This window comes from Mytilus edulis, chromosome 2 (genome assembly GCF_963676685.1).
Source record: "Mytilus edulis chromosome 2, xbMytEdul2.2, whole genome shotgun sequence".
NCBI lineage: Eukaryota > Metazoa > Mollusca > Bivalvia > Mytilida > Mytilidae > Mytilus > Mytilus edulis.
In genome coordinates this window covers 6,002,637-6,028,629 of record NC_092345.1, presented here as the reverse complement: position 1 = coordinate 6,028,629, position 25,993 = coordinate 6,002,637, and the positions used below count along the sequence as shown (strand labels likewise).

Here is a 25,993-nt window from a genome sequence, read left to right as displayed (position 1 = left end):
AGACATAGCCATGAGTATGCTATTATTACTGTTAACCATAACATCATCAATACCTCTTGTCTTTATATTTTGGTAGCAAAAGGGTGGACATCCAATAAAATAGTTTCCCTCCAGGAAAAAACTACCTTAACCTGCATTAAGTAAAACCTTACAGAAATTTTGGTATTCAATGCTCTTCAACTAAGTCCTTTAATTGGCCTTATTAATATTTTTTTTATTCAAGCGTCACTAATGAGCCTTTTGTAATCGAAAGGCGCATCTGACGTTATAAAATTTTAATCGCAGTTTCTATGATGAATGTATTTAAGCAATGTCTTGTATCTTCTACCTTTGATAAGAAAGTAAAATCATCAAAAATATTGTACTCCAAGGAAAATTCAAAACGGACAGTTCCTAATCAAATGGCAAAATCAAGAGCTCAAACACATCAAAAGGATGGATGACAACTGTCATATTTCTGACTTGGTACAGGCATTTTCTTTAGTAAAAATTATTAATAAAAGGATTGACATCAATTTTCAAATCAAGGTATAAAATTGATAAACACTGTTTCACTGATACGGTTTATGGTCCATCAGTCGTTATAATAGTAATAAGTGGTTTTTTTTAAGAATGAGATTCGATAGACTTAATACAATTTTAGGTTACATTTTAGTGCTTGCTTTTTGTGTTCTTTTCTTCCGTTTATGATGATCACGTTATCTATATATCTTTTTCTTTGTTGTCATATTTGTTTGTTTTTATAGTGATTAAGATTCTAACACAATGTTGACTGCTGTTCCCCTATTGTTTTACATTTTAACTTAATAATATAATGTATGTTTGTTTTAAGATAATAAAAATGGAAAACAACACGTTTAATAATTTCATGAGTCCGAAGCGCTTTTCTGGATTTACCTTCATCAGGAACGCTCAAGGTCAAACATTTGAAATCAGAAGATGTACAAGTACACAACCCGTTGAAGAGCTATATGACAAAAAATACCTAAAATTAATAGCCAAATACATCTAAAGTCAACTTTGCCTGAGGGAGTTGAAACCTTAGTTTCTTAATAATTTCAAAATTTATAAACGGATAATTTTAGAAAAAGTTTGTTAAATCATGTCACTACCGAAGTACTGACTACTGAGCTGAAAATAACCTCGGGGACTGATAGTTGACTACTGAGCTGAAGATACCCTCGGGGACTGATAGTCCACCAGCAGAGGTATCGACCCAGTGATGTAAAAATAGGAAAACAACACGTTTAATAAACAATAAAGACTGCTGTACCCGTATTTTTGACATTTTACCTTTTATATCTGTTTGTTTTGTTTACACATCGTTGTCAATATAATGGAATTTTATGCGACTGTTATACAAGTGAGAGGGATAGCTAGCTATACAACCACCATATTCTACGTAAATATTTGACTGTACCAAGTCAGGAATATGACAGTTGTTATCCATTCGTTTGATAAGTTTGAGCTTTTTTATTTTGCCGTTCAGAATTTCGGAGTTTGGTATTTTTTGTTATTTTACATTTTTGTTTCACCAAAAGATTGTTCTGATACATTTTTGCAATCTTCGTTCTCATTAAATTCCTGAAAAAATCAAAAATTCCAATGGAACATTACATTACTAGCAAGAGGCATTAAAAGAAGAATTCAACCCTTTTGGTTTATTTGATCCTCCGTCTGCGAACTCGATACGTAACTGACCCATGTGTTACTAGCCTTTAGTACATGTTGGCGCTCTAATCAAATTAATCTTATAAGTACTTAATACAAGGACAATATTTTGGTAACCATGACCCTTTCAAAACCAGCACACACGTACAAAATTGTACGATAGAATTTCAAACATTTACATCTAAGGAGGTGTGGCTTATCAACAAGTTATAGTTCATGTTTATGTTCTTATGACAATTTGACTTATAAACAAAATTGGGGTCTAACTCGAAGTTCTTACTGAAATATTAAGTGGAATTGTTATTTGAACTTGCTCTAAAACTCTAGTTATGTTTGGTTTATAGCCAGTTGTGGTGTGTGTCGGTGATGTATGTTTACAGCGGTTTGGCTGCTGGATCGCAAGTATTGTCACAATACACTGTTATGTCTGTTTGGTTTGCTCACCCAATTTTGTCAATAAAACGGAAATATGTTAATTCTTTATTTGCAAAACAAACAAAAACCAATTTTGGTTATGGCAAATACATGTACTAGACAATACAAAAATAATGAAAACTCGACAAAATTATAATAGATATGATAAAAACAGTTATTAATAATGTAAACAACTGTCATACAAGTTTGTGGTTCAACTAGCTATGAAACCAGGTTTAATTCTCAATTTTCTTTTGAAATGCATGTACCGACCCCGGAATATGGCAGTTGTTTTTTTACTTGTTCCGTTGATTGATAACGTTTGATTTTGTCAGTTTTTTATGGACTCCCCCCTTTTTGAATTTGACTTGGAGTTTGTCACTTTTCTTTTACTTATTCTCTAATCTTTTAGAAAGCCACATTACGTTATGGCTCAAGCAACATCGAGTAGAAATCATAACTTCCGAATACAGAAATTCTCATGTTGCACCACACACTATTTGATTTAATGTCTGCAGCTGCAATAAAAGATTATTGCGTTCAGAAGTGACAACGCTGCATTTTCTTTGTATGAAGAAAAAACTAGTAGAATTATCTACGCTAAGCAATGGAAATTGTATTACAACCTATGCACGTAGGTAAATATGTATCTGTTACAAATGCGTGATGGGGAGACCTTATCAAACATACATTGCATAATATGCATATTGTAATAATACAATCGAGAGAATTAACTGTTTAAACTTTGTAACAGCCTGTTGGACAAATGTTGGTAACCATAGGAATATTACAGAGTTTACATGGTAGGTATATCAATTTGGAAAGAAATAATTATCTCTATATATATTTTTTGAGGGGAATATTTTACAAACAATCCGAATTATTTGTTCTTTTTGACAATTTAAGACTTATGTAAGAGATATACATGTCTGGGGCTACAAATGTGATAAGAATATATCTTTGTATCTTAAGCATGTGCTCGCAGAAAACTGATACACCAAACGGTATGTTTCGTGCTATCCAAAATATGCAACATATTAGATATAATTTAGATATATTGTAAATGCTTCAAAAGAAGGACTTTATTGGTCATATTAACAAAGTTACATTGGACTTGATATTTTAATAAAATGAAAATAACTCATTATTGATTTTCCTGGTGTGATTACACTCTTATGCATCAAAAAAGAAATGAGGGCGCTTCTAAAAACAAACTTTTCTTATATCATTGTTTAGCTTGATTTATAATCGAAAGAGGAAATAATTTTGTATTATTTTCCTTATTGTAGATGTATTGACATAATTGAGAATTTATCATAGATCTTAAAGAAGACATTATTGTTTAATAAACTGAATGTGACTTTTTTCCTTTGTAATACTGGTTATTTCAAGCATTTCTGTCAAGTTTTGTCATAATCAGTTCAATAGTTTGAGAAAAAATCTTGTATAATTGAAGACGACATCTACAGCGATTCGAGCAAACTTTCTTCGACAAATCCAAACCAAGCCGCATCAAGATAGAATATAGTGTGGACCAATAAATGATCTAATATTTATCTTATCTGTCTACAAACAGTTGACTATAATACTCAAGATGATTTTAAGAAGATAAATACCACTAATGGACCTATTTGTCTTCTTTATAAGGTCTCTTTTTGGTCAATTCATACCTCTCATTTCCTCAAAATCTATTTTTGTCAGGCCAATTAGTAAAAATAATGGGGTAACTTCTACTCATTTATGATAGAAATGTTATCAAAAATGAGTATTTGAAGTATTTCAGCAGAATGAACAATCCATATGCAAGTTTACTGTCTCCAAGGAGGTTTCAATAAGTCCTTACGTCAAAATTAAATTCACGCCGCGTTCCAGAGAGGGACATAAAAGGCTTCTCTTTTAGTGAATAATTTGTCGTTACAGCATTAAAAATAATTTCATTTTCTTATACATATATATATTTATTTAAGTCTTTCCTAGGAAATTGTTCTACGTAGCAGAATGTAAGAGATAACACTTAAATAACAAGAAATTTTAACACATGAGATTACTCACAAGGTCAAAGGTGAATGTACAGCTTCCCATATTAGGTGTAATACAACCATTGATTTCCCTTATTAGTCTTTCTAAATTTTCAATTTTCAAAAAAATGTGTAGAATTTATCTTTGTTTCAAATTAAGAAATACTTGGCATGAGTAAAGTTTTTCCTGTCCAGTACTATAGAAAAAAATTCACATAACAGTTCATTGCATATAAGAAAATAACCATCACTGAAAGTTAACGAATCAAATTTCTCCCCTTATTTTATCTGTGTACAAGGTTTAGTCACCATATAACCTCAAGATTACAAAGTATTCTATAGAAATCCCAAATAAAAAAATAATGGTGCTTTGAAATACCCAAGACACATGTTTATGACTCAGAAATCGTTTACTGCAATAAAATGTAGGATAAATCACCTACAACTGTCAAATTCAAGGGAATATTTTTTTTCGACCTATTTTCGTATACAACCGGATGTGACGTACCATGATTTGGATGTATTACACCTTAATGCAGAGTTTGTACTCCTGTCACTTATTGTTGTCATTTTAGTGGAATTTTAACATTGTCATATAAGCAGGAGGTTGAGCTAGCCATAAAACCAAGTTCAACCAACCATTTTTATGTTTAGAATGTCGTGTAACAAGTCAGAAATATTGCAAATATTAACACATTATCCGTTTCTACGTAATATGTTGGAGTTTGTTTTTGTTGCAGTTCAGTGTTTCTGTTGTTAAGTTTTGTTTCCTCTTATAGTTAATGTGTTTCCTTCAGTTTTTGTTTGTGACTCGGATTTGTTTCAGTTGAATCTTTTAATGACTTTTAAATAGCGGTATACTACTATTGCCTTTGTATACAAGATATACAGGATGTGGATCCCATTTTCGAGATATTACAAATGAAGTTATGTAACAAAATGTGTTCAACCAAAATTGATTCATATTTGGTCTTTATTTAATGAAGTTCTTACTGAAATGAAAGAATCTCAAAACAATGTACGTGTTATGTTAAAATATGATGCTGTTTAACATATGATTTACAGTTTTATTAGTGATTGGTGGCCCTGGAAAAAATGATCATTTGAGTCCATTTAGATGTATGTGTTATGTTAAGATATGATGCTGTTTAACATATGATTTACAGTTTTATTAGTGATTGGTGTCCCTGGAAAAAATGATCATTTGAGTCCATTTAGATGTATGTGTTATGTTAAGATATGATGCTGTTTAACATATGATTTACAGTTTTATTAGTGATTGGTGTTTCTGGAAAACATGACCATGGGAGTCCATTTAGATGTATGTGTTATGTTAAGATGTGATGCTGTTTAATATATGATTTACAGTTCTATTAGTGAATGGTGTCCCTGGAAAACATGATCATGGGAGTCCATTTAGATGTATGTGTTATGTTAAGATATGATGCTGTTTAACATATGATTTACAGTTTTATTAGTGATTGGTGTCTCTGGAAAACATGACCATGGGAGTCCATTTAGATGTTTTGTGTTATGTTAAGATATGATGCTGTTTAACATATGATTTACAGTTTTATTAGTGATTGGTGGCCCTGGAAAACATGACCATGGGAGTCAATTTAGATGTTTTGATCATAGTTGTCATCATGATGAGGTAAATTGAAATTATACCCTTGTGGCATTTTTAAAAATTTACAAAAATACTGAACTCCAAGGAAAGATAAAAACGGAAAGTCCCTAATAAAATGGCAAAATCAAAAGCTCAAACACATCAAACAAATGAAAAACAACTGTCATATTCATGACTTAGTACAGTCATTTTCTAATGTAGAAAATGGTGGATTAAACCTGGTTTTAAAGCTAGCTAAACCTATCACCTGTAGGACAGTCGCACTTAATTCCATTATATTTAGAACGATGTTTGAAAAAAACGTAATAGGTAAAAAATTCAAAAATAGGGGTACAGCAGTCAACATTGTTTTTTATAACTAAAGCTTAATGCTTTCAAATATGTTGGACTCTGAACCGCGATTGTACTCCGAACCGCGATGGTCACGCTGAGGGCCGATGGTTTGACGCTGAAGTGTGTTTTTGATCACGCCGAAGTGCGATGGTGTCATTGTACCGATATCTTGTTGATAGCTACGCCGAAGTGCGATCGTGGTAACTCGGAAGTACGATGGTCTACTCAAACTACATGTTCAATGCTTTTTATTTCGATGTAGAAGTCAATGTGTATGTAAGAAGCAGTTTTCCAGGTTTTTAAGTTGATGAGGGGCATATCATGAAAATTTAAATATTAGGAGAAAAGGGAGGATTAGTGGATAGGGTATAACTTTGTGGGTGGGGGTAGGAGGGGTCCTGATCCCGAAATCCCGGGCTTAAAAACACGAAATCCCGAGGTCCCGAATGTAAATAAATTTAAATCCCGACATCCCGAAATTTGAAAAAAGTATACCCAGGCCCCGAAAGGAACAGTCCCGAAATCCAGAGCTTAAAAACACCCGATCCCGGAGTCCCGATAAAGGTCCTACCCCCTCATAACTTAAACTTTTGTCGAGATTTTTTTTCTTTCTTCTACAAAAGGTTCTTTTTATCGTATGATGAACCGTGATATTCTCTAAATACATACGTGTCCTCAGACACACTCCTTGTATAATGATATTACGGTAAACATGGGTATCATAAGTGGAACAAAGTAAAGATAAAACGTTGATGCAAACTTATGTCCAAATGTAAGAAATTAAAGATGACGATCTCTCATTTAGCATGCAACTGTTATAAAGGACAACAATAGATAACAATGAATGTAACTTTAATTTTTTAACTAGCAATCATAGGTCAAAAAGACCATCGCACATCAGTGTACGGACCATCGCACTTCGGCAAAGACCATCGCACTTCATCGTTACCATTGCACTTCAGCGTCCCGATCGCAACTCCGAGTCCTACAAATATATGAACATTTACTACGTGATAAACGTGAAGTGTACACCATAAATTACACCTGGTACAGGGCGTAAATGCAGTCATTTTATGATATCCTCTGGACAGCTCTAAATCTTTCAAAAAAACACTTGGGCCCAAAAGGCTGGTTAAACCATTGTCAATTAGAAACGTAAAATCAAACGTCACAGCTAGAAAGAAAGAAAAGACCAATATCAAAACACAAGGCAGGAACCATCCTAATAATTCTTTGGCTGCAAATATTTTTTCATCGATAAGGTTTCTTTTCTACGTGTGTGTCAACTTACAGAAAAGGTCCTACCTATTTGCTCATTTTTTAGTACTTTAGTAACCATATTAACACTATATATAAAAACTAGGAAGTCTTTTAGCTAGTCCGACTAAACGCGAGTTAGCTTCGAAATACCGAAAGAAATGTATACAATAATGAAATCCGACAAGTTTGAAAGGATTTGCGTATTTCCAAGTCTCTAATTTGAAGACCAAAATATCTTTTTTCATGATATTTTACTTGTATACGTACATAATTATTTAGTTTAATTGTTTGAATTTTTACTTGATGTAGTCTTAATTATCCAAAAATCAAAATGAAATAAAACTAAGGGTATAACTCTGACGAGACACTAAAATAAGAATTGTGTGCTTGAAAATAAAACAAGATTCACATGTTTTATGTACAAAAAATGTAGTAGACATTAACAATGACAATTCGTTCACGAGAAGGCTTGACATGACATAATACGCGATACATTCGGAATTTTGAATTCATTGTTTAATATGTACATTGCATTTATTTCCGTTTTACAGATATGTATGATAACCCTACACAAAGATCATATGCAGGCCAACTGTCACCCAGATCACGATCCACAGGGGCCACTACATGCTTCTCCACATGTAAGAACAAAGAAAATTATTTCAGTCACACACATTTATATACTGTGGATTCATTTTTTTTTTGTGGGGGTACCAGTTTTCGTTGATTCGTGAGTACAGATAAAACACGAATTTTAATGTGAAGCAAACTACAAATGTTCTATAAGGTTGTATGCAAACATTGGCAAAACCACGAAATTAAATATCAAGGCAAATATAAGTTTTCTAAATCCACGAAAATCGGTACCCACGAAAATAAATGAATTAACAGTAGTATAAAAACTAAAAAGTCTTACTTGCAAATCCCTTCGTATATTAATTAAGATCTATACCTAAAATAATTGAGATACGGTCTCCTTATTGAACTTATTATAACCAAATATGTCATAAATTACTCAAACCCCCTTATCCAACAATCTATTCACAACTACACTGAATATCGGGGCGCACTACGTTTGCGCGCATTTGGGGATTAAAATGTTTTACCGGTACATTTGCGCGCAGCTTTTGATTACATTTGCGCGCATTCATTTTACAGGTAAACTCAGGTTAAAAATATAAATAAAAATTAAATAAACTATAATTGACTACATTTTTTTTTATTTTCATAATAAATATGACTATCAATTATTAATTTTGAAAATATTTCTTAATTCAAATTATATATTTCCATATTAAATTCTAAAACAAATTATATATTTTCATATAAAATTCTAAAACAAATTATAAAGTGATCGTTATAAACTCGTATAGCTTAAAACATACATCTAACTTCATTGCGAATATTTCAAAGTGAAAAGTGTTTCAACGAATAGTGATCGTTTTTAAAATTAGTAAATAATTTAAGTTAGTTTGTAAAGTTACACCAAGGCACTAACATGGAGTTTCGGCATGTATACCGACATGTAAAGTAATGCATTTATCAATACTTTAACCTTTAAGATTAGGTATGTTTTAGCATTTAAGCATTTTTATCTTCATATATTTCTAGGAGTTAGTGCTTGTGCATAATAAAACGGACTTATCTTTCTCGAAATCCCACTTCTACCTCATCGTTGGTGAGCTGGGGTATTATTACCTGTATTTTACCTGGTATGACAGTACTGTTTGTTTCTTACACCTGAAACTAGCAATGCTATGGGGATAGCTTAAGTTTATGTTTGGTACATGCATCTTCTTGGACATTTAAATTATATACACAATATTTAAAAAAAAAACAATCATGAAACATGTTCAATTAACTTTGTTAACCATATAGCTTGAACGTATATAGTAAATTGTAAACATTTAAAAATGTATGTATAGTTTTTATATTGTTTATTTAGTTAGAACACATGCACCTGTGTTCAGAGAGTCTTTTTGATGGTCAAAACCATGATAATGGATTCGAGTGTTTCTGTAATAGTGAGGGATGTATCCAACAAGTGTTAAACTACGTGTGTAAGTTCATTCATAATATTTCTAACATGTCTAGCTATAAAACGATTTAAAATAATATTAGTACTATTCTTTATAAACTAAATGCGTCTGAAAAGATCATTCAAACGGGGAAAATCAGATATTTAAAAAAAAAAAGAACAAGCACCTTTGCAACATGTGCAGATGCATGTTTGACTGAATAGATAAATAACTATGCTTAACACACGTTTCTGACATAGCTTTTATAGAACTTTAACAAAATAAATTTAAATTCAAAATATCTGTCCCGCCAGAACCAATGGGAAGGAGCAAATTCACACAAAAAGCTCAATTGGACACAAGTAAATGACTAGGCTCTCACATCACACTGATAATGAAAAAAAATAATAAAAGAATAAATATGTGTAACGTCACGTCATTGGAGTTTGACATGCCATTCACAACGTTAAATACACGACGGGTGCTTGCAACTTAGAAAAAGTGACCAAATCAGTACAGAAACAGTTCTGACGAAATCAGGGTGGAAACAGTACCGAAAAAATCAGCACTGAATTTATAGAATTAGTAGTTGTACAGTGTTTAAATAATAAACAGAACTGAATAAATAGAATAGTACTGATATGTGAGAAAGCTCAAATTTGATTAAATAAATGTGGTTAAGCGCTCACACCATTCAGAAGTATAGAAAACAAAACAGTTAGAAACGACTGAATACTATGCGAAGACTCGAGTTCATTCATGAATAGTAAAAAAGTAATATTCCTATCTGGACAGCTATTATAAATAGGATTTTTGTAAATTGCCAGTGATGTGCAATTATTTACATAATTATATCAGATTAGCATCCTATCTGAATTTAAGGAATACATCTGATCTTGTTCGTGTTGTGATATCCTTGGATAGTTCATTTGATCTTGAACTGTTAGTTGATCAATTTTCAGGTTAACTAGGTTAATTTATTGTAGCGCTCCTAACAAATTAAATGTATTCTAAAAATCTGAAAACATGAAAAATAGTCCGATTATATCTTCATGTATAGAATACTTGTTTTGTTACAAGCATTGAAACTATGCATGCTTGTTGACTAAAATGTACACTTTTCACCTTCTAAAATGTTTGTTTGACCTTAATATTGGATAAAAACACGAGGAAGGTTGACCTCTTTCATCTGAAATTTAATTTCTCTATGATACCATTCTCTTATCTAAACATAATTCCTAAGAATGATATACAAAACCTGTCTTGCCTATGTCATTCTTTACATAACTGTTGGTAAGTAAGTTTTTGACCTATTTTAATCGGTAAGCAAGTGATATTTTATCAAACCTTATGTAACATTAGAACATATAACATTTATAACTTGATATGACCTTGGAAATATGTAAGGTACACGCACTGGCTATAAGGTTGTTAGTTTCACTGTAGTATAATTATTATAAATAAACTGATACAAAAACTTTCAATTTTTCGAAATATCAAGAATGGAATAAAATACCTTGGTAAATTTTTAGGACGTTTTGGCTCCAAAAGTCTCTTCATCTTCGTACTTAATTTGGTCTTAATAACTGTTTGTAAGCGTACAAAAATGTTAACGTGGTATTTATGATGAGTTTTATAAATATGAAATGCTTCTAGCGGAAGCCGGATTGCGATTTGTTTACTGATTTAAAGAATAAATATAGATGCTAAGCAACATGTTTCTAAAAAATAATAGAAAACGTAGTCAATATTGAAATTGGTCGGCATTTTCCTAAGAGTTTTGGAGTAATTTATAATAAAACAAGATTATAAGTTGAAAAAGTTTGATAACTTTCAGATGGTCATACTAATCCACCACCGGATAAAGACTTTGTGTGTGACACATACGCCTGCAACAGTAATGAGGTAAATATAAAAAATGTTATGTGTTATTAAACATTTATTTACTTGATCTGAAATGCTTTCTTGCTATATAGCAAAGTTTTCGCTGTAAAACTGACCAAACGCACTGTCGTCATGCCTGAAAGTATTAATTATAATACATTTAACGTTCTGATATAATCTGATCATTAACAAAATCGATCTTAGAGTACTTGCACCCCATTTACATAAAGGAAGAAGAGTTTCGTGCATTAAATTTTGAACCAGATATAATGTGTATTTCATCTATTTTCCATTTTTCTGAATAAAAAGAGATGCGGATACATGTCAATGAGGTAGATTTCAACAACTTCTGTTTAAGGCGTATACATGGTATAAAAATATTTCATTATTATACTCCTTCAACGAAGAGACCGTCTTTATTGCCAAATGCAAAATGTCTTAATTAACACGTATCTTCATTAAAAATTCAACGTCTAAACGAGCGATCATTTGCAAATAGAGTAAGATCTTTGGTTGTGTTTATTAAAAAGAAGAAATGTCGTATAGATGAATAGTAAAATAGGTAGTGGTTTAGATATATTTCAATACTCTATGCTTACCTTAATGTCTTACGGTTATTTGTTTGGTTGTTGTTTTATTGAACTGAATACTTATACCTAATTATCGTATAAACACGTACAGATTTGCAGAATAAATAATGTTGGTGGAGCAATCAGAGGACAGTGCATGGATGATCCTGGTCGACATGGTATAATTGTAAGTATGTGATTATTTATAGACAGCATACATATGTAAGTCTGGGTGGTCATAAACAACATTGATCAACATTTAAGTTTGAATGGTTCAAGTCAATATTTGTATTTATAAGTACGTATAAACATAAACAACATGAACTTGAGAATGGGATTGTGGAATGTGTCAAAAAGACAACAACCTGACCGAAGAGCAAAAAACAGCCGAAGACCACCGAAGGGTCTTTAAAACTGCAAGAATATCCCACAACCTAATTAACAACATGGTATAAATGTAAGTACGAATCACTTGCATTTAGGTACAGTGTTTTGTTACTATAACATAATAAGAAAACGTCTCAATGAAATACACATCATAACATTTGTCTTTTACTTAATATTATAGTATTTTACAGCTGACAAGGATTAAGAACAAAACAACAGCATATAGGGATTGCCAGTTTCCTTTTATCGATGGTCGGTGTTTCATTCCGTGCACTAGTATTCCAACTCTCTCTACAATAAAACAAAACACTGCCCTCTATCATAGAGTCACAATAGCTGAATGTGGCGTTAAACACCAACACATAAATTGATACAAGACAACATTGCCTGTTTTTCATTTAACGATTATTGGGTGCAGAAAAAATAGTATCGTTTGTGTTATTAATACCACTTGGTCGATGCCTCTGCTGGTGATCATGAACTGATAGTTCCGTATATAGACAAATGTACTCACTCACAAACAAATAAAAGTCCACAGACTTTTATGATATGTTTGTTAGTGACTTGGTCCAGTTTATTCACCAATAAATTCCTTTAAAAGGGCGTTTAATCTTTACAATTCTTAAAAATTGGATATTTGGAATTCAATTTCCCCTCTATCACACGTAAATTGTATATTTGTATCATTACATTAGAGTGAAGGATGAATATATTTGTTGGTCAACGCAAAATTTGCTTTCTGATAAAAAAATAAGCTACAAAAACTCCTTTTATCATTCAAATGAAATGTTTTGAGTTCATTATTTAATTTAACGATTAACACGGAGTGGAAATAAATTTTGGTGACGTCCAGGTGGATTGTGTTATTATCGCCGCCATCTTATTTACATAACTTACGAAAAGAAGTTTGGTCAACGTGGTCTATCGAAAAATAAACAATGTCAAGAACAACTACCGGAAGTCCTCTCGAACAAACATACATGTACCAACGTATTCCCTTATATAAAAATCATATAAGAACTATTCATGATTAATGAAATAAACTCATTATAGATATCATAGACAGGTTTGTCTTTATGTATGTATACATTTGAGCTATAAGCTAACAAAGTACATATTTTATAATACATGATGTTCAAGGTTTCAGATTTATAATAGTATGACTGACATTAAATAATCAAATGTCTACCTTAATAAAAGGTGAGGTTTGGCTGTCCATTCTTTCTGAGGGCCGGACAGGAATGCTATTGTAATAGCAGACAGTGTGTGAACGATGCACGGGCTGTTACAACAACATCAACTACCACAACTACCACAGCTCCTCCCCCCTCTGGTTAGTTTGTTGTTGATTTGTTGTCTTCTTAATTACATTTAATAATGGTTTGTAAATATGAGTAACAAATGGGACGAAAACCGTAAAATTTCGAAATCTAATGCTCTCTTGGATGATACTATATTTTTCACAATATTATTGCGCTGAGCCAATGTTTTCTTAAAATTTTAATCAAAACCACGGCAACACACCGTGAAGTATAACTACCATAGCATGTATATTAGAGCTAGAAACAAATCATTTTGTCCTACAAAAAGCTTTAATGTTTATAATAGAAAATATCTATCCTTGATACAAATTCAGTATACATGCATTAGGCATAATAAAACACACAAGAGCAAAGGAACCGCGTTTGTATTGCTGTTCCTTATCTCAAAGTCACAGACCTTCAACGCAGAGTAAACAAAAATATATCTCCCTTCATTGCAAGTTAGAAACGGTCTCAAGCACCTTTTTGAGCGGAATTCTTTGCATGACACCAAATCAGTGGTTTGATTAAAAAGAGATAACTCTCCACAAGAGACCAAAATGACACAGAAATTAACAACAAATATTTTTTTTTTAAACACACCAAAAAGGCAAGCTTTGTGGGTTTTTTCTTAATTAAAAAATATTATATTTTCTTTCAATAACAAACATCAAACGAGTTTTTTTTCAAAAGGAAACAGTTTTTTTTTTCTGTAATGCTTTGTTTATTGTAACGAAGGAGTTGTCTTCCTTAAACATATTGTCGCAGTACATAACATACGAAAGCTATCTTAATAAGAATATTTTTTTACAGGGGTGCCTACATTTCATCCATTGTGTGTAGACCAAGATACAAGATGCGCATTATTTAAAGACAGGTTATGCCATGCTACGACACAGGCGTATGCCATTGCAACATGTGCCAGAACATGTAACTTTTGTGATCAGTATATAGGTATGTGTAATGTTGATCTATTTGATTATAGAAAAAGTCAACATAGAATCTTTAAATGCTGTTTTCTGGAAAGAATTAAAAATATCCCTTCACGTAGAAAGTTTGCTTTGTCAAACCTTATTATGTTAACAATTTTGATGAATAACATTTCGCTGCTTATGTACTATCAGTTAAGGTATTATTTTTAAAGTGACAAGCGCTTCCATTTTCTCTGTGATTTTTCTTATACATACAAGTTTGTCAATGTTCTTAATGCAAGTTTCTCAGATGACATTTTGATTAGGGCCTCGTTTTATGCTTTTCAATGTTTTATATTTCTATGCTTTTCAATGTTTTATATTTCTATGCTTGCACGCTTTAAGTTTAAAGATTAACTGGTTACGTTATTTCCGAGGCATTCAACAACCATTTACATAAAACGCTGTTTGGAAAATTCAACCACTACACACATACTAGAAAAATTAAATTGGACGCCTCCGGGTGCGGGAATTTCTCGCTACATTGAAGACCTGTTGGTGACCTTCTGCTGTTGTTTTTTTCTGTGGTCGGGTTGTTGTCTCTTTGGCACATTCCCCATTTCCATTCTCAATTTTAAATTCTAACGAATTATAGATCGGTACGTATTTGTTTTATATCTAGTTTAATACTTATTAAGGTTATTTTTTTCGTATGATTAATGTCTTATTTACCCACATCTCCTTCGATTTTAGTTCTATTTCGTTTACTTTTAAAATGGTTTACGACAATTCATAACTGAAAGGGTGATTAAGTATATACAATTGTTTTTGTTTCTCACAGTGTGCTCGGAAGTAGATGTTAGAAACCATTGCTGATACAAAAAGTATAAATTTCAATAAAGTTCGTTAAAAACAAACAGTGAAATAAATATTAAGAATACATTCAAAGATGTTTCAATTTTAGCTTCTTTACAACTACCAAGTAAGTACACTTTATTATATTAAATGTATTTAATATTTCTTTTTGAAATGATGAGATAGAAAACTTAGACATAGGAAATTCAAGTTAATAAAAGCAAACATAAATATTGTTTTATTTAAAGTTTACATTACAAAGAATGATAGAAGCAGTTAATTACTGCCTGATACTTTTTTTATACTTTGCTACGATTTGAAACAAAAACTGTATTTTTTAACATTATATTGAATACAAATGAATCAATATGTTAATAGTATAACCTATATGGTTATCGAAATTCTAATAGTTAGTATAAATGATTATCTTAAAAATTCGCTGTAGTCTGAAATGGCTAAAAATGAAGGATATTTTCTGAAAGAAATACACATGTGCAAGAAATCGACTAAATAGACGACATTAAACTTGATGCTTATAAATTTGCTACATGATCATTTTTAGCTTAAATTTTTCTATGTGTAGGTTTTTTGTGGATTTTTTTGACATTTTCTTTGTCCTTAAGCTCACCGAGTCCTAAGGGCCATGTTACCTTTTTTCATCACATGTCATCCGTCGAACGTCGAATGTCGTCGTCGTCGTCTGTCACCGTCCTTTGTCGTCCGTTAACTTTTAACAAAATCATGTCCTCATAAACTACTGTGCGATTAAACATTGTAGTTTTAAGAATGTTCCAATGACCCAAATTGAAAACTAAAAAAAAAATGCTGCCAAACTGCATGGCCGATATTTCTGAAATTGAATTCGAACATAAGGATAAAATGCAATCTTTGGCTCTTGTTTAAGATGAGGAAATCCGACTGGGTCAAAATTGTTCAGAATGATGATATATACCTAAATTCTTCTGACATCAAAACTGTCAGACGATTTCGTATAGGAGTTATAATTGTTCATGTCCTGAATCAACAATTTTGTACCTTTTTTTGTCTAATATTTTGAGAACTATAAAAAAAAAAAAAAAGTCTAATGGTAAAACTTATCAGTACGACGTGATCTACAACTAATTAAGTTGTATGACCGAAATCGTAAGTCGACATCTTATATTTACCTTTTAATGACTGGATCTACATATAAACTAGAATGGAGGAAATCTTCAGTCTACTCTCTATTATTACTTATGCCTTTTAATGATAGTTTTGACCATTTTTTTTGTTGCCTATTGTCTTGATAACTCAAATAGATAAACTTTTAAATAAAGATTCATGATCAACGGGATAAGATCTACGCATAATCAAATGACTGAAACTGTCAATTAACACTTAATACTGTTATTCCGCTTTGATAAAAATTCTTATAAAATAAGGTGGCAATTGTTGAGGATACAGGTAAGCGACACAGTCTCTATGATATTAAGAATGACTAATTACAGAAACAAATTTTAGCCAATAGTACATGGTAGCCACACTTCACCTCACCACGACCTCTTCTCCAAAGTATGAGTCCATCATTTTTTATACTAAATAAAATCAGGATTTTAGAAAAACACCAGACATCTTACTCCTCATTGTTCTGCACATATATATATGGTTATACTGGTAGTTGTTTTTATACCTAGCTTTATACTTACAATGTAAACTGAATTGTTCTAAATAAGCACGAGCTTCAACTATTCAACAAACAACATCGACAACAAATACACCAACAACAGTGACAACAACGACAAAACCAACGACAACGTTAATACCAACGAACCCAACAACGGCCACCTCAACAACGGGACCTGCCAAATGTAACACGTGTGGTGATATCGATAACTATATCCCTTGCTTCTCTAGAGATGTCTTTAGTAACAAGACGTCAGTCTGTCCTGCTGGACACAACTTTTGTATGACTGATATATATACGGATGCTGATGGTAATGCAGACCTTTTTAAACGGTTTGTATTAATACGCTTGCAATAATTAATTATATTCTGCAATTGACATATCTACTATCATACAAATACATGTGCAGTACAGATAACATGAAGCGATAAACGCGTACACGATTTTAATTGTCTCCTGGTACCCTGCTTCTTTTAGGATCGTACGGTTATGTTCAAATTACTGTTTAAATCACACATGTGGCAAATTTAATATAGCATTTACGCCAATTAACTGGTAAACTGTATCGGAAACGTTTCGATATATAAGTTATTGCATGCATACGAGGTTCGTGTAAGAAACATAGAGTATTTTCCCATTTAGTTCAAAGTGAGCTCATACTGATGTCTTATACACAAATGAGAGTCACCTAAAGGTATTTATTTTTTTCGTGTTTTAAACAAATTGATTATTGGTTGTTTTATGTCCAGTGGCAAATATCATATATACAGATAAGGAGATGTGGTGCGATTGCCAATGCGATAGCTATCCATCAAAGTCAAAATGAAGTAGATGTGATATACATGCATGTTTAGGGCGACCAAAGACGGAACAGGAGAACATTGAACACTTGGAATTGTTGCCGAATCAAACAAGGTCCATCTTAAATCACTTTAGCATATAACAAAATAATGTATTTTACAGATGTGTAACAGAACAAACATGCAACACAAAGTGGACCAATGACTCTGCAAAGTTTGATTATTGTCGAAAATACGGAGTGGTGGCCAACGATAACGCTTATGAATGTCATTTCTGTTGTACTGGGAATGGATGTAATACAAGCATAAAACCTTCCGATTCTACTCTTGTAGTACCAACATCGATAACAAATACACCAACAACAGTGACAACAACGACAAAACCAACGACAACGTCAATACCAACGAACCCAACAACGGCCACCTCAACAACGGGACCTGCCAAATGTAACACGTGTGGTGATATCGATAACTATATCCCTTGCTTCTCTAGAGATGTCTTTAGTAACAAGACGTCAGTCTGTCCTGCTGGACACAACTTTTGTATGACTGATATATATACGGATGCTGATGGTAATGCAGACCTTTTTAAACGGTTTGTATTAATACGCTTGCAATAATTAATTATATTCTGCAATTGACATATCTACTATCATACAAATACATGTGCAGTACAGATAACATGAAGCGATAAACGCGTACACGATCTTAATTGTCTCCTGGTACCCTGCTTCTCTTAGGATCGTACGGTTATGTTCAAATTACTGTTTAAATCACACATGTGGCAAATTTAATATAGCATTTACGCCAATTAACTGGTAAACTGTATCGGAAACGTTTCGATATATAAGTTATTGCATGCATACGAGGTTCGTGTAAGAAACGTTATAGAGTATTTTCCCATTTAGTTCAAAGTGAGCTCATACTGATTTTTAATACACAAATGAGAGTCACCTAAAGGTATTTATTTTTTTCGTGTTTTAAACATATTGATTATTGGTTGTTTTATGTCCAGTGGCAAATATCATATATTAAGATAAGGAGATGTGATGCGATTGCCAATGCGATAGCTATCCACCAAAGTCAAAATGAAGTAGATGTAATATACATGCATGTTTAGGGCGACCAAAGACGGAACAGGAGAACATTAAACACTTGGAATTGTTGCCGAATCAAACAAGGTCCATCTTAAATCACTTTAGCATATAACAAAATAATGTATTTTACAGATGTGTAACAGAACAAACATGCAACACAAAGTGGACCGATGACTCTGCAAAGTTTGATTATTGTCGAAAATACGGAGTGGTGGCCAACGATAACGCTTATGAATGTCATTTCTGTTGTACTGGGAATGGATGTAATACAAGCATAAAACCTTCCGATTCTACTCTTGTAGTACCACATGCTTTTCTGATTGTCGGAAAATAAAAATAATACTGTAATAAATGTATTTTTGTAACGTAATCATTCGTTTAAAAAACGTTTACAAAAAAAAAAATCTTGTTCAAACCAGAAGACTGTCACAATATTTAAACTTAAGAAAAAGTAGCCACCAATACTTGAATTTCTAGAACTTATCAGAAAAAACAATGGTGTTATGGATTAGTTGTTTTATTCCTTCAGCGTTTTACACTTGAGAAGAAAAAGAGAGATAAGTCAATAACACAACTTCACATTAACACAAAACACTTTAAAATAAACGATATCTGGATATATTATGGAATAGTAAAAGACTTCTGTCTATCTGTGGTCAAGTTAGACCATACCTAGTCGTACTTAGCCGTAGTTGGCACAACTTTTGGGAATTTTGGATCCTCAATGCTCTTCAACTTTGAATTTGTTTGGTTTATAACTATTTTGATATGAGCGTCACTGATGAGTCTTATGTAGAGAAAACGCGCGTCTGGCGTACTAAATTATAATCCTGGTACCTTTGATAACTAATTAGACCATAACTAGTCGTATTCTTAAGGAATTAAGCAGAAAAAAGTTTAATAAAACAGAGATTTCAAAAATATATCATTATTCTGAAATATTAAAACGGACAAAACTGAAAGATACACATCAAAACACAAACTAAGCCCCTATATCCAGTGTACGCGTTTAAATCCACTAGCGGTTATAATATATAGATACAATAATATATATAATCAACTGATCAGCAATCACAATTACAATATCGATGGTGACAGCCAACTTGACTGTATGTGGAGTCCCATGGCGGATATTGCCTGCAAAGATGACAACATTCCTTACGGAGGTCATGCGATCCAAAACTATATATTCTAGCACGATTTACGAGATTTGTGCGACCACGTTTAGTGAAAATTGTTGATATCATATAATCTTCCTATCTAAACTTCATTAATTACATTTTGGTTAATATACAATCATGTTATTATGGACTTCTGCACATATAAAAAATATTGGAACATCAAAGACGTTTGCTTCATTAGTTCTACTTTGTATGTTGGTTACCATGTACAAACTGATTATGAAGGTCGGTTGAGAACTTAACTTAAAGGGAAATCACACTATTTATACTACTAATAATAATTCATTGAAATTTTGCATGCAGACAGATCATACTTATTACAACATTTTAGGCGGAAAAACAATTGGGGTCACCGATGTTGTTTTCGAGATATGACGTCATCAAAAAGTAAAGAATCGCGTTATACCGAAATATAGAAATAGCGCTTTAAGTTGCTAATTGAAGGCGAAATTATTGAAAAACGATCTTTAACTGGTATAACTAAAACATTCAATAATTATTGTAACTTTTACCTTATACACAATTATTTTTCTCAGTTTACTTACTATTCAAGGCCTTTGAACATTTCCCGCCATTTTTAATTTCTATTTATTATAGATTTTTCTTGATCTTACTACGTTCTCAGCAATACCGTCAATATCGTGTTTCATATCAATATAGTTCCATTCCTTCTATTTCTGATTAAAACGGAGATTTCTCTGAAACAATACAGTCATGCCACCAAAATCTACTAGAACACGTGGGCGTGGTGGTAGGGGTTGATGTAGAGACAGAGGGAGAAAAGTATGAACGCCATACTAAACTCCAAATAGTACACAAGAAACTAACATTAAAAATAGTACAAGACTAACAAAGGCCAGAGGCTCCTGACTTGGGACAGGCGCAAAAATAGTGGGGTTAAACATGTTTGGTAGATCTCAACCCTCCCCCTATACCTATAGCCAAAGAAGAAAAGTAAACGCAAAACAATACGCACATTAAAATTCAGTTCAAGAGAAGTCCGAGTCTGATGTCAGAAGATGTGACTAAAGAAAATAAACAAAATGACAATAATACATAAATAACAACAGACTACTAGCAGTTAACTGACATGCCAGCTCCAGACTTCAATTAAACTGATACTATACACATAAGTAGTATAATACTTGGCATCAAGAGATGTCAGAACGACCAATCCAACCTAAATTACAACCTATTGCTGGTCCATAAAGCTCAAATGACGATATTTAGTGAACGATAGCAGAGATGACACAGATGTGTCAATATATATAGGAAGATGTGGTATGAGTTCCAATGAGACAACTCTCCATTAACGTAAAAATCTATCAAAGTAAACCATTATAGGCCAAGGTAAATGTACAGCCTTCAATACGGAGCCTTGGCTCACACCGAACAACACGCTATAAAGGGCCCAAAAAATACTAATGTTAAACTATTTAAACGGGAAAAAACAACGGTCTAATCTATATTAAAACGAGAAGCATGGTTGAGCCGTTAGAGCAAATGGATAAATACATTCAGACAAACAAAATCTAGGGAGTTTTTTTTATATATTTTATGTGAAAATGACAATACAAATGATGGTCGTAGTGTGAACGTAGTAAGGACGTGAGACGAGCGTGATGAGGACGGCAAGGGCGTGCTAGAATCGTACTATGGTCGTGAACAGCGTGGTAAAGTCGTAGTGGAAGCGTAGTTGGGTCGCGGTGAGAACGTAATGGTCGTAGTAAGGTCGTGATAACCTCGCTGTGAGATCGTAGCGCAATATCTCCGAATAGAATCACGTTTTCGCTACGCTCTCGCTACGATTGTACAGCGACCTTTGCGGCGATCTTACTACGAACTTAGTGCGCTCTCACTACGCTTCTACTACGACCTAATTTCGCCGCGACCGCACCACGATTGTTTTGAACATGTTCAAAGTTGGCCACGCTCTTCACGATCTTGAAGACCTCACCACGACCGTGGTACGACCTTACTGCGACCTACACGATCATACCACGATCATCAAAATTTGCATTTTTTTCACAGATCGTAGTGCGATCGTGGCCTAGTGGGACTGGGGTATTAACGGCACCATTTTCGGAAGAAATTTAAAATTGGTTAACATTCCCGGAATTACATAACGCTCCATAATCGTAAAATAAAGTTCGACTTTCAGTGAAATTTTGAGTTAAAGTTCGAGTTTTATTTTGACTTCGAACATTTATTCCAGTAAAAGTTCTAGTCAAAGCTCGAGTTACACTTAGAAACTTCCGAGTTATACTGTTAGATAGAGTACAAATTCTGGTAAGAGTTAAAATTTTGAGATCCGATGAAATTAAGAGTAAGATTGCAGTTTCTATTTTCTGTGGGTGCACCTCTTTTTCTTTAAATGTATATTCTTTTATTACATTTATCTTTGATTACGGTATATGTACTTTTTTTTTACCAACACTGATTAATGATAGTTAATTTGAAAATAACTGATTGAATCTGTGTGCCAATTTAAGCACTCTCTGCTATATCATATTGGCCATTTTTTCTCTCAAAAGAACAGAAGAATCAAGAGCTAATCAGCTACCTTTGTATTAAAAAAACTGGTTGACCTTTTCAGTCATGGTCGGAATCCGACAATCTCACTGTATCACTGTCTACAGCCAAGTGATCACATTGAGTGATCTGAACACGAACCTACATCTGAACTATTATTACTTCTTTTTGGTTTTTTTTCCATTGTTTTCTTGAATTTTGCAAAACTTTCAGTGGCAAATATTACATAAACATCAGCACAAAACATTTGTCTATATGATGTGGAATATTCTTTCACCAGACGGACCTGGACCATTAATGTGTTGGTTACTATTTAGCAGTACTCTTAAGACATGTAACTCTACATACATACATGTATGTGTGTGTGTGTTAAAAATGTCTATTGATGTAGACGTTCCCTTGTCACCATCTTACGGTGTTTATATATCTCAACTTGTACGATTCGCTCGTGTATGTAACAATGTTTTAGATTTTAACGAGAGAAATTTATGTATTACTGAAAAATTATTACACCAGGGTTTTCGATATCACAAACTAGTCAAAACATTTACTAAATTTTATCATCGGTATAAGGACATCATTCGGAAATATAGCTCAACATGCAGACTTCTTATACGTTCAGGTATTTCACATCCAATTTTTTATGGAAATATTCTTTATAAACACAAAGGTGTCAGTATTCACCTCAAAAACTAACAAAACCTTTGAATAGACTTATTAAGAAGGGATATAGTTACGAGACTGTTGTCAGGTCATTAAAGATTGCATATTTTGGCGTTAATATTGATTCACTTATAGGGTCTTTGTATCGGAACTAAACACATTTATTCAAAAACCAGTTGTTGGCATGACACGGGTTATGTTCTTCTCATATATGTTATGATGGTATGATACTAAACCCCTAACGGGAAGGATTGTGCCTGATGTTCATATGATGAAATCATAATCTTTCAGTCAGTTTAATTGAAGTCTGGAGCTGGCATGTCAGTTAACTGCTAGTAGTCTGTTGTTATTTATGTATTATTGTCATTTTGTTTATTTTCTTTGGTTACATCTTCTGACATCAGACTCGGACTTCTCTTGAACTGAATTTTAATGTGCGTATTGTTATGCGTTTACTTTTCTACATTGGCTAGAGGTATAGGGGGAGGGTTGAGATCTCATAAACATGTTTAACCCCGCCGCATTTTTGCGCCTGTCCCAAGTCAGGAGCCTCTGGCCTTTGTTAGTCTTGTATTATTTTAATTTTAGTTTCTTGTGTACAATTTGGAAATTAGTATGGCGTTCATTATCACTGAACTAGTATATATTTGTTTAGGGGCCAGTTGAAGGACGCCTCCGGGTGCGGGAATTTCTCGCTACATTGAAGACCTGTTGGTGACCTTCTGCTGTTGTTTTTTTCTATGGTCGGGTTGTTGTCTCTTTGGCACATTCCCCATTTCCATTCTCAATTTTATTTTAAAGCCAAATGTATAGTACGTGTTAAATTTGTATACGCTCGTTTACGGGACGTATTATGGTATATCGTTGTCCGTCTGTCCGTCCGTCGTCATCATGTCGGACGCTTTAACCAATTGACATAAAACTTTGGTGAATTGTTCATATCTATTGATGTAAGCTCCCTTTAGAATTTTATAGATTTCCGATTATACGTTTCCGAGATATAGGGTTTTATTCATTAAAAAGGGGGAGATTTTCCAGTTTTTGTACGTTAACTCTAAAATGCTTTCACTAATTATCATACAACTTTGATGAATTATTTATATCTGTTGATGTAAATTCCGTTTTGATTTTCATAAATTTCTAATATGACATTGAGAAGTAATGAATCTCTCTGAAATTGTACCACAAGGTTTCATATCACAAATGAAAGGCTGAAATTGAGTTTGGGGTACATGTAATTGCTCCCGAAACGTTCAGGAATTAGGAGCCACAAACAAGCATTTTACTAGTTTTACTATTTGACAATAACTTGTGTTTAAGTGTATGGATCTATCTAAAAATGCACTACAAGGTTCCATACCACAAAGGGAAGGCTGGGATTGAGTTTTGGGGTAGTTACTCGAAGAGTGGTGGAAGGGGGGAGGGTGTCATATTTTGCACAATAGTTTTTTAAGACCTTCGACCACATATATTTTGTGTCAGAAACCTATATTATGTCAAAATTTGATGATCACAATCCAAACTCAGACAGTATCAAGCTTGAATATTGTGTCCAAACGTGCCCCAACTGTTCACGGTTCAACATCTGCGGGCGTATCAGGCTGCTCTCAGCGAAGCATTTTATTGTTGTTGTAGTTAATCAATAGTACCAAAATATAAAACTAGGCATAGTGTTTGATATTCCCAGATTATTTGACGTCTATAGCGGCCTTATTTTTAACTTGCTGGTCCTACAGTGCGTTAACGACAGTTTGAAGAAATACAACAAAATATGATTTATTTTTGTGCCAAAATTATGTTAGCCTGAACAAACTTTAAGCATTAAAGAAAGATTGAGCAACATGATGTACATTAAAATACGGTGCTAAATTTTCTTTGAGTTCGACAGCCAGCAACCGATGTAAAGTTTTGGATGATTTTCAACTAGCGTTATTTTATTAACGTTTAATATTTCAATAGACGCGATTACTAGATACGAATCACTCATTTCCATGTTCCCCCCCCCCCCCCCCCCCAAAAAAAAACTAAAAAAAAGTAAGAGGCGTAAGATGTCAAAGGAACATTTGGGAAAGATGGACTACACTTTGATAATTTCTGTCGTCACATGTGAAATAAATAACGATTTCAAATAGCACTTCAAACATTATTTACGTCCAGTGGCAAGTTTAATGCATATTCAGAACTAGAACATATTAATTTTGACCCTGCTTTGTATTAACCCGACAGGCTGAGCCGGATAAATACAAATATAGAATGAGATTTTTGATGAATTATTTATACAGGTAGTATTGAAGACTATAGTTATGACGTTTCCTGCATGTGATATGGAAAAAAAATGAAAGTCGAAACTCATTGTTCTTATTTACAACACTCTGGTGAACAGAAAACTACAGATTTCGGAAGCTGTACGCTAACATGCTGTTACTCTTGATCTATTAATACCCCCCTCCCCCTCCCCCGAAAATATACTCTGAATCCTACATACCGCATCGCGACGATACGCTGCCGAAAAAAAATATATGTCACCAACTTTGTTTTCGAGAAAATGGCTCCAGAGGGTACTAAATTATATTGAATATGCTATGAATTTCCAACGTTCTTAATGTTGATTATGCATGATGATTATGTGTTTTGAATTGATATGTTTTTTTTATCATAAGGGTCTGGATAGAGGGTCATTCATTTATTAATATTTAGTTTGTGTTACCAATATTTTTTATTCTTTATATTTTAGCACCTCATCATTCTCTAATATTTTCTTCTTTTTTTCCCCTTTTATTCTGCAGTATTTACTCCTTATTCTGTA

The 25,993-nt window shown here is 33.0% G+C and overlaps 1 protein-coding gene across 2 annotated transcripts; it reads left to right on the top strand.

Annotated features, from left to right (window-relative positions):
- The first annotated feature begins 2,764 nt into the window (after nt 1-2,764).
- Nucleotides 2,765-19,163, top strand: LOC139511303 (uncharacterized). 2 transcript variants are annotated; one of them, XM_071297928.1, is made up of 12 exons: nt 2,765-2,888; nt 5,675-5,757; nt 7,878-7,967; nt 9,272-9,386; nt 11,182-11,249; nt 11,910-11,984; nt 13,385-13,517; nt 14,299-14,439; nt 15,361-15,378; nt 16,964-17,246; nt 17,878-18,309; nt 18,944-19,163. In XM_071297928.1, the coding sequence occupies exons 1-12, from the start codon at nt 2,852-2,854 to the stop codon at nt 19,143-19,145; spliced, it is 1,677 nt and encodes a 558-aa protein (XP_071154029.1). In that variant the 5' UTR covers nt 2,765-2,851; the 3' UTR covers nt 19,146-19,163. The 2 variants fall into 2 exon arrangements, with proteins under 2 accessions (XP_071154029.1, XP_071154030.1); XM_071297929.1 differs by lacking the exons at nt 2,765-2,888; nt 5,675-5,757; nt 7,878-7,967; nt 9,272-9,386 and adding an exon at nt 10,574-10,637.
- Nucleotides 19,164-25,993: the final 6,830 nt, after the last annotated feature.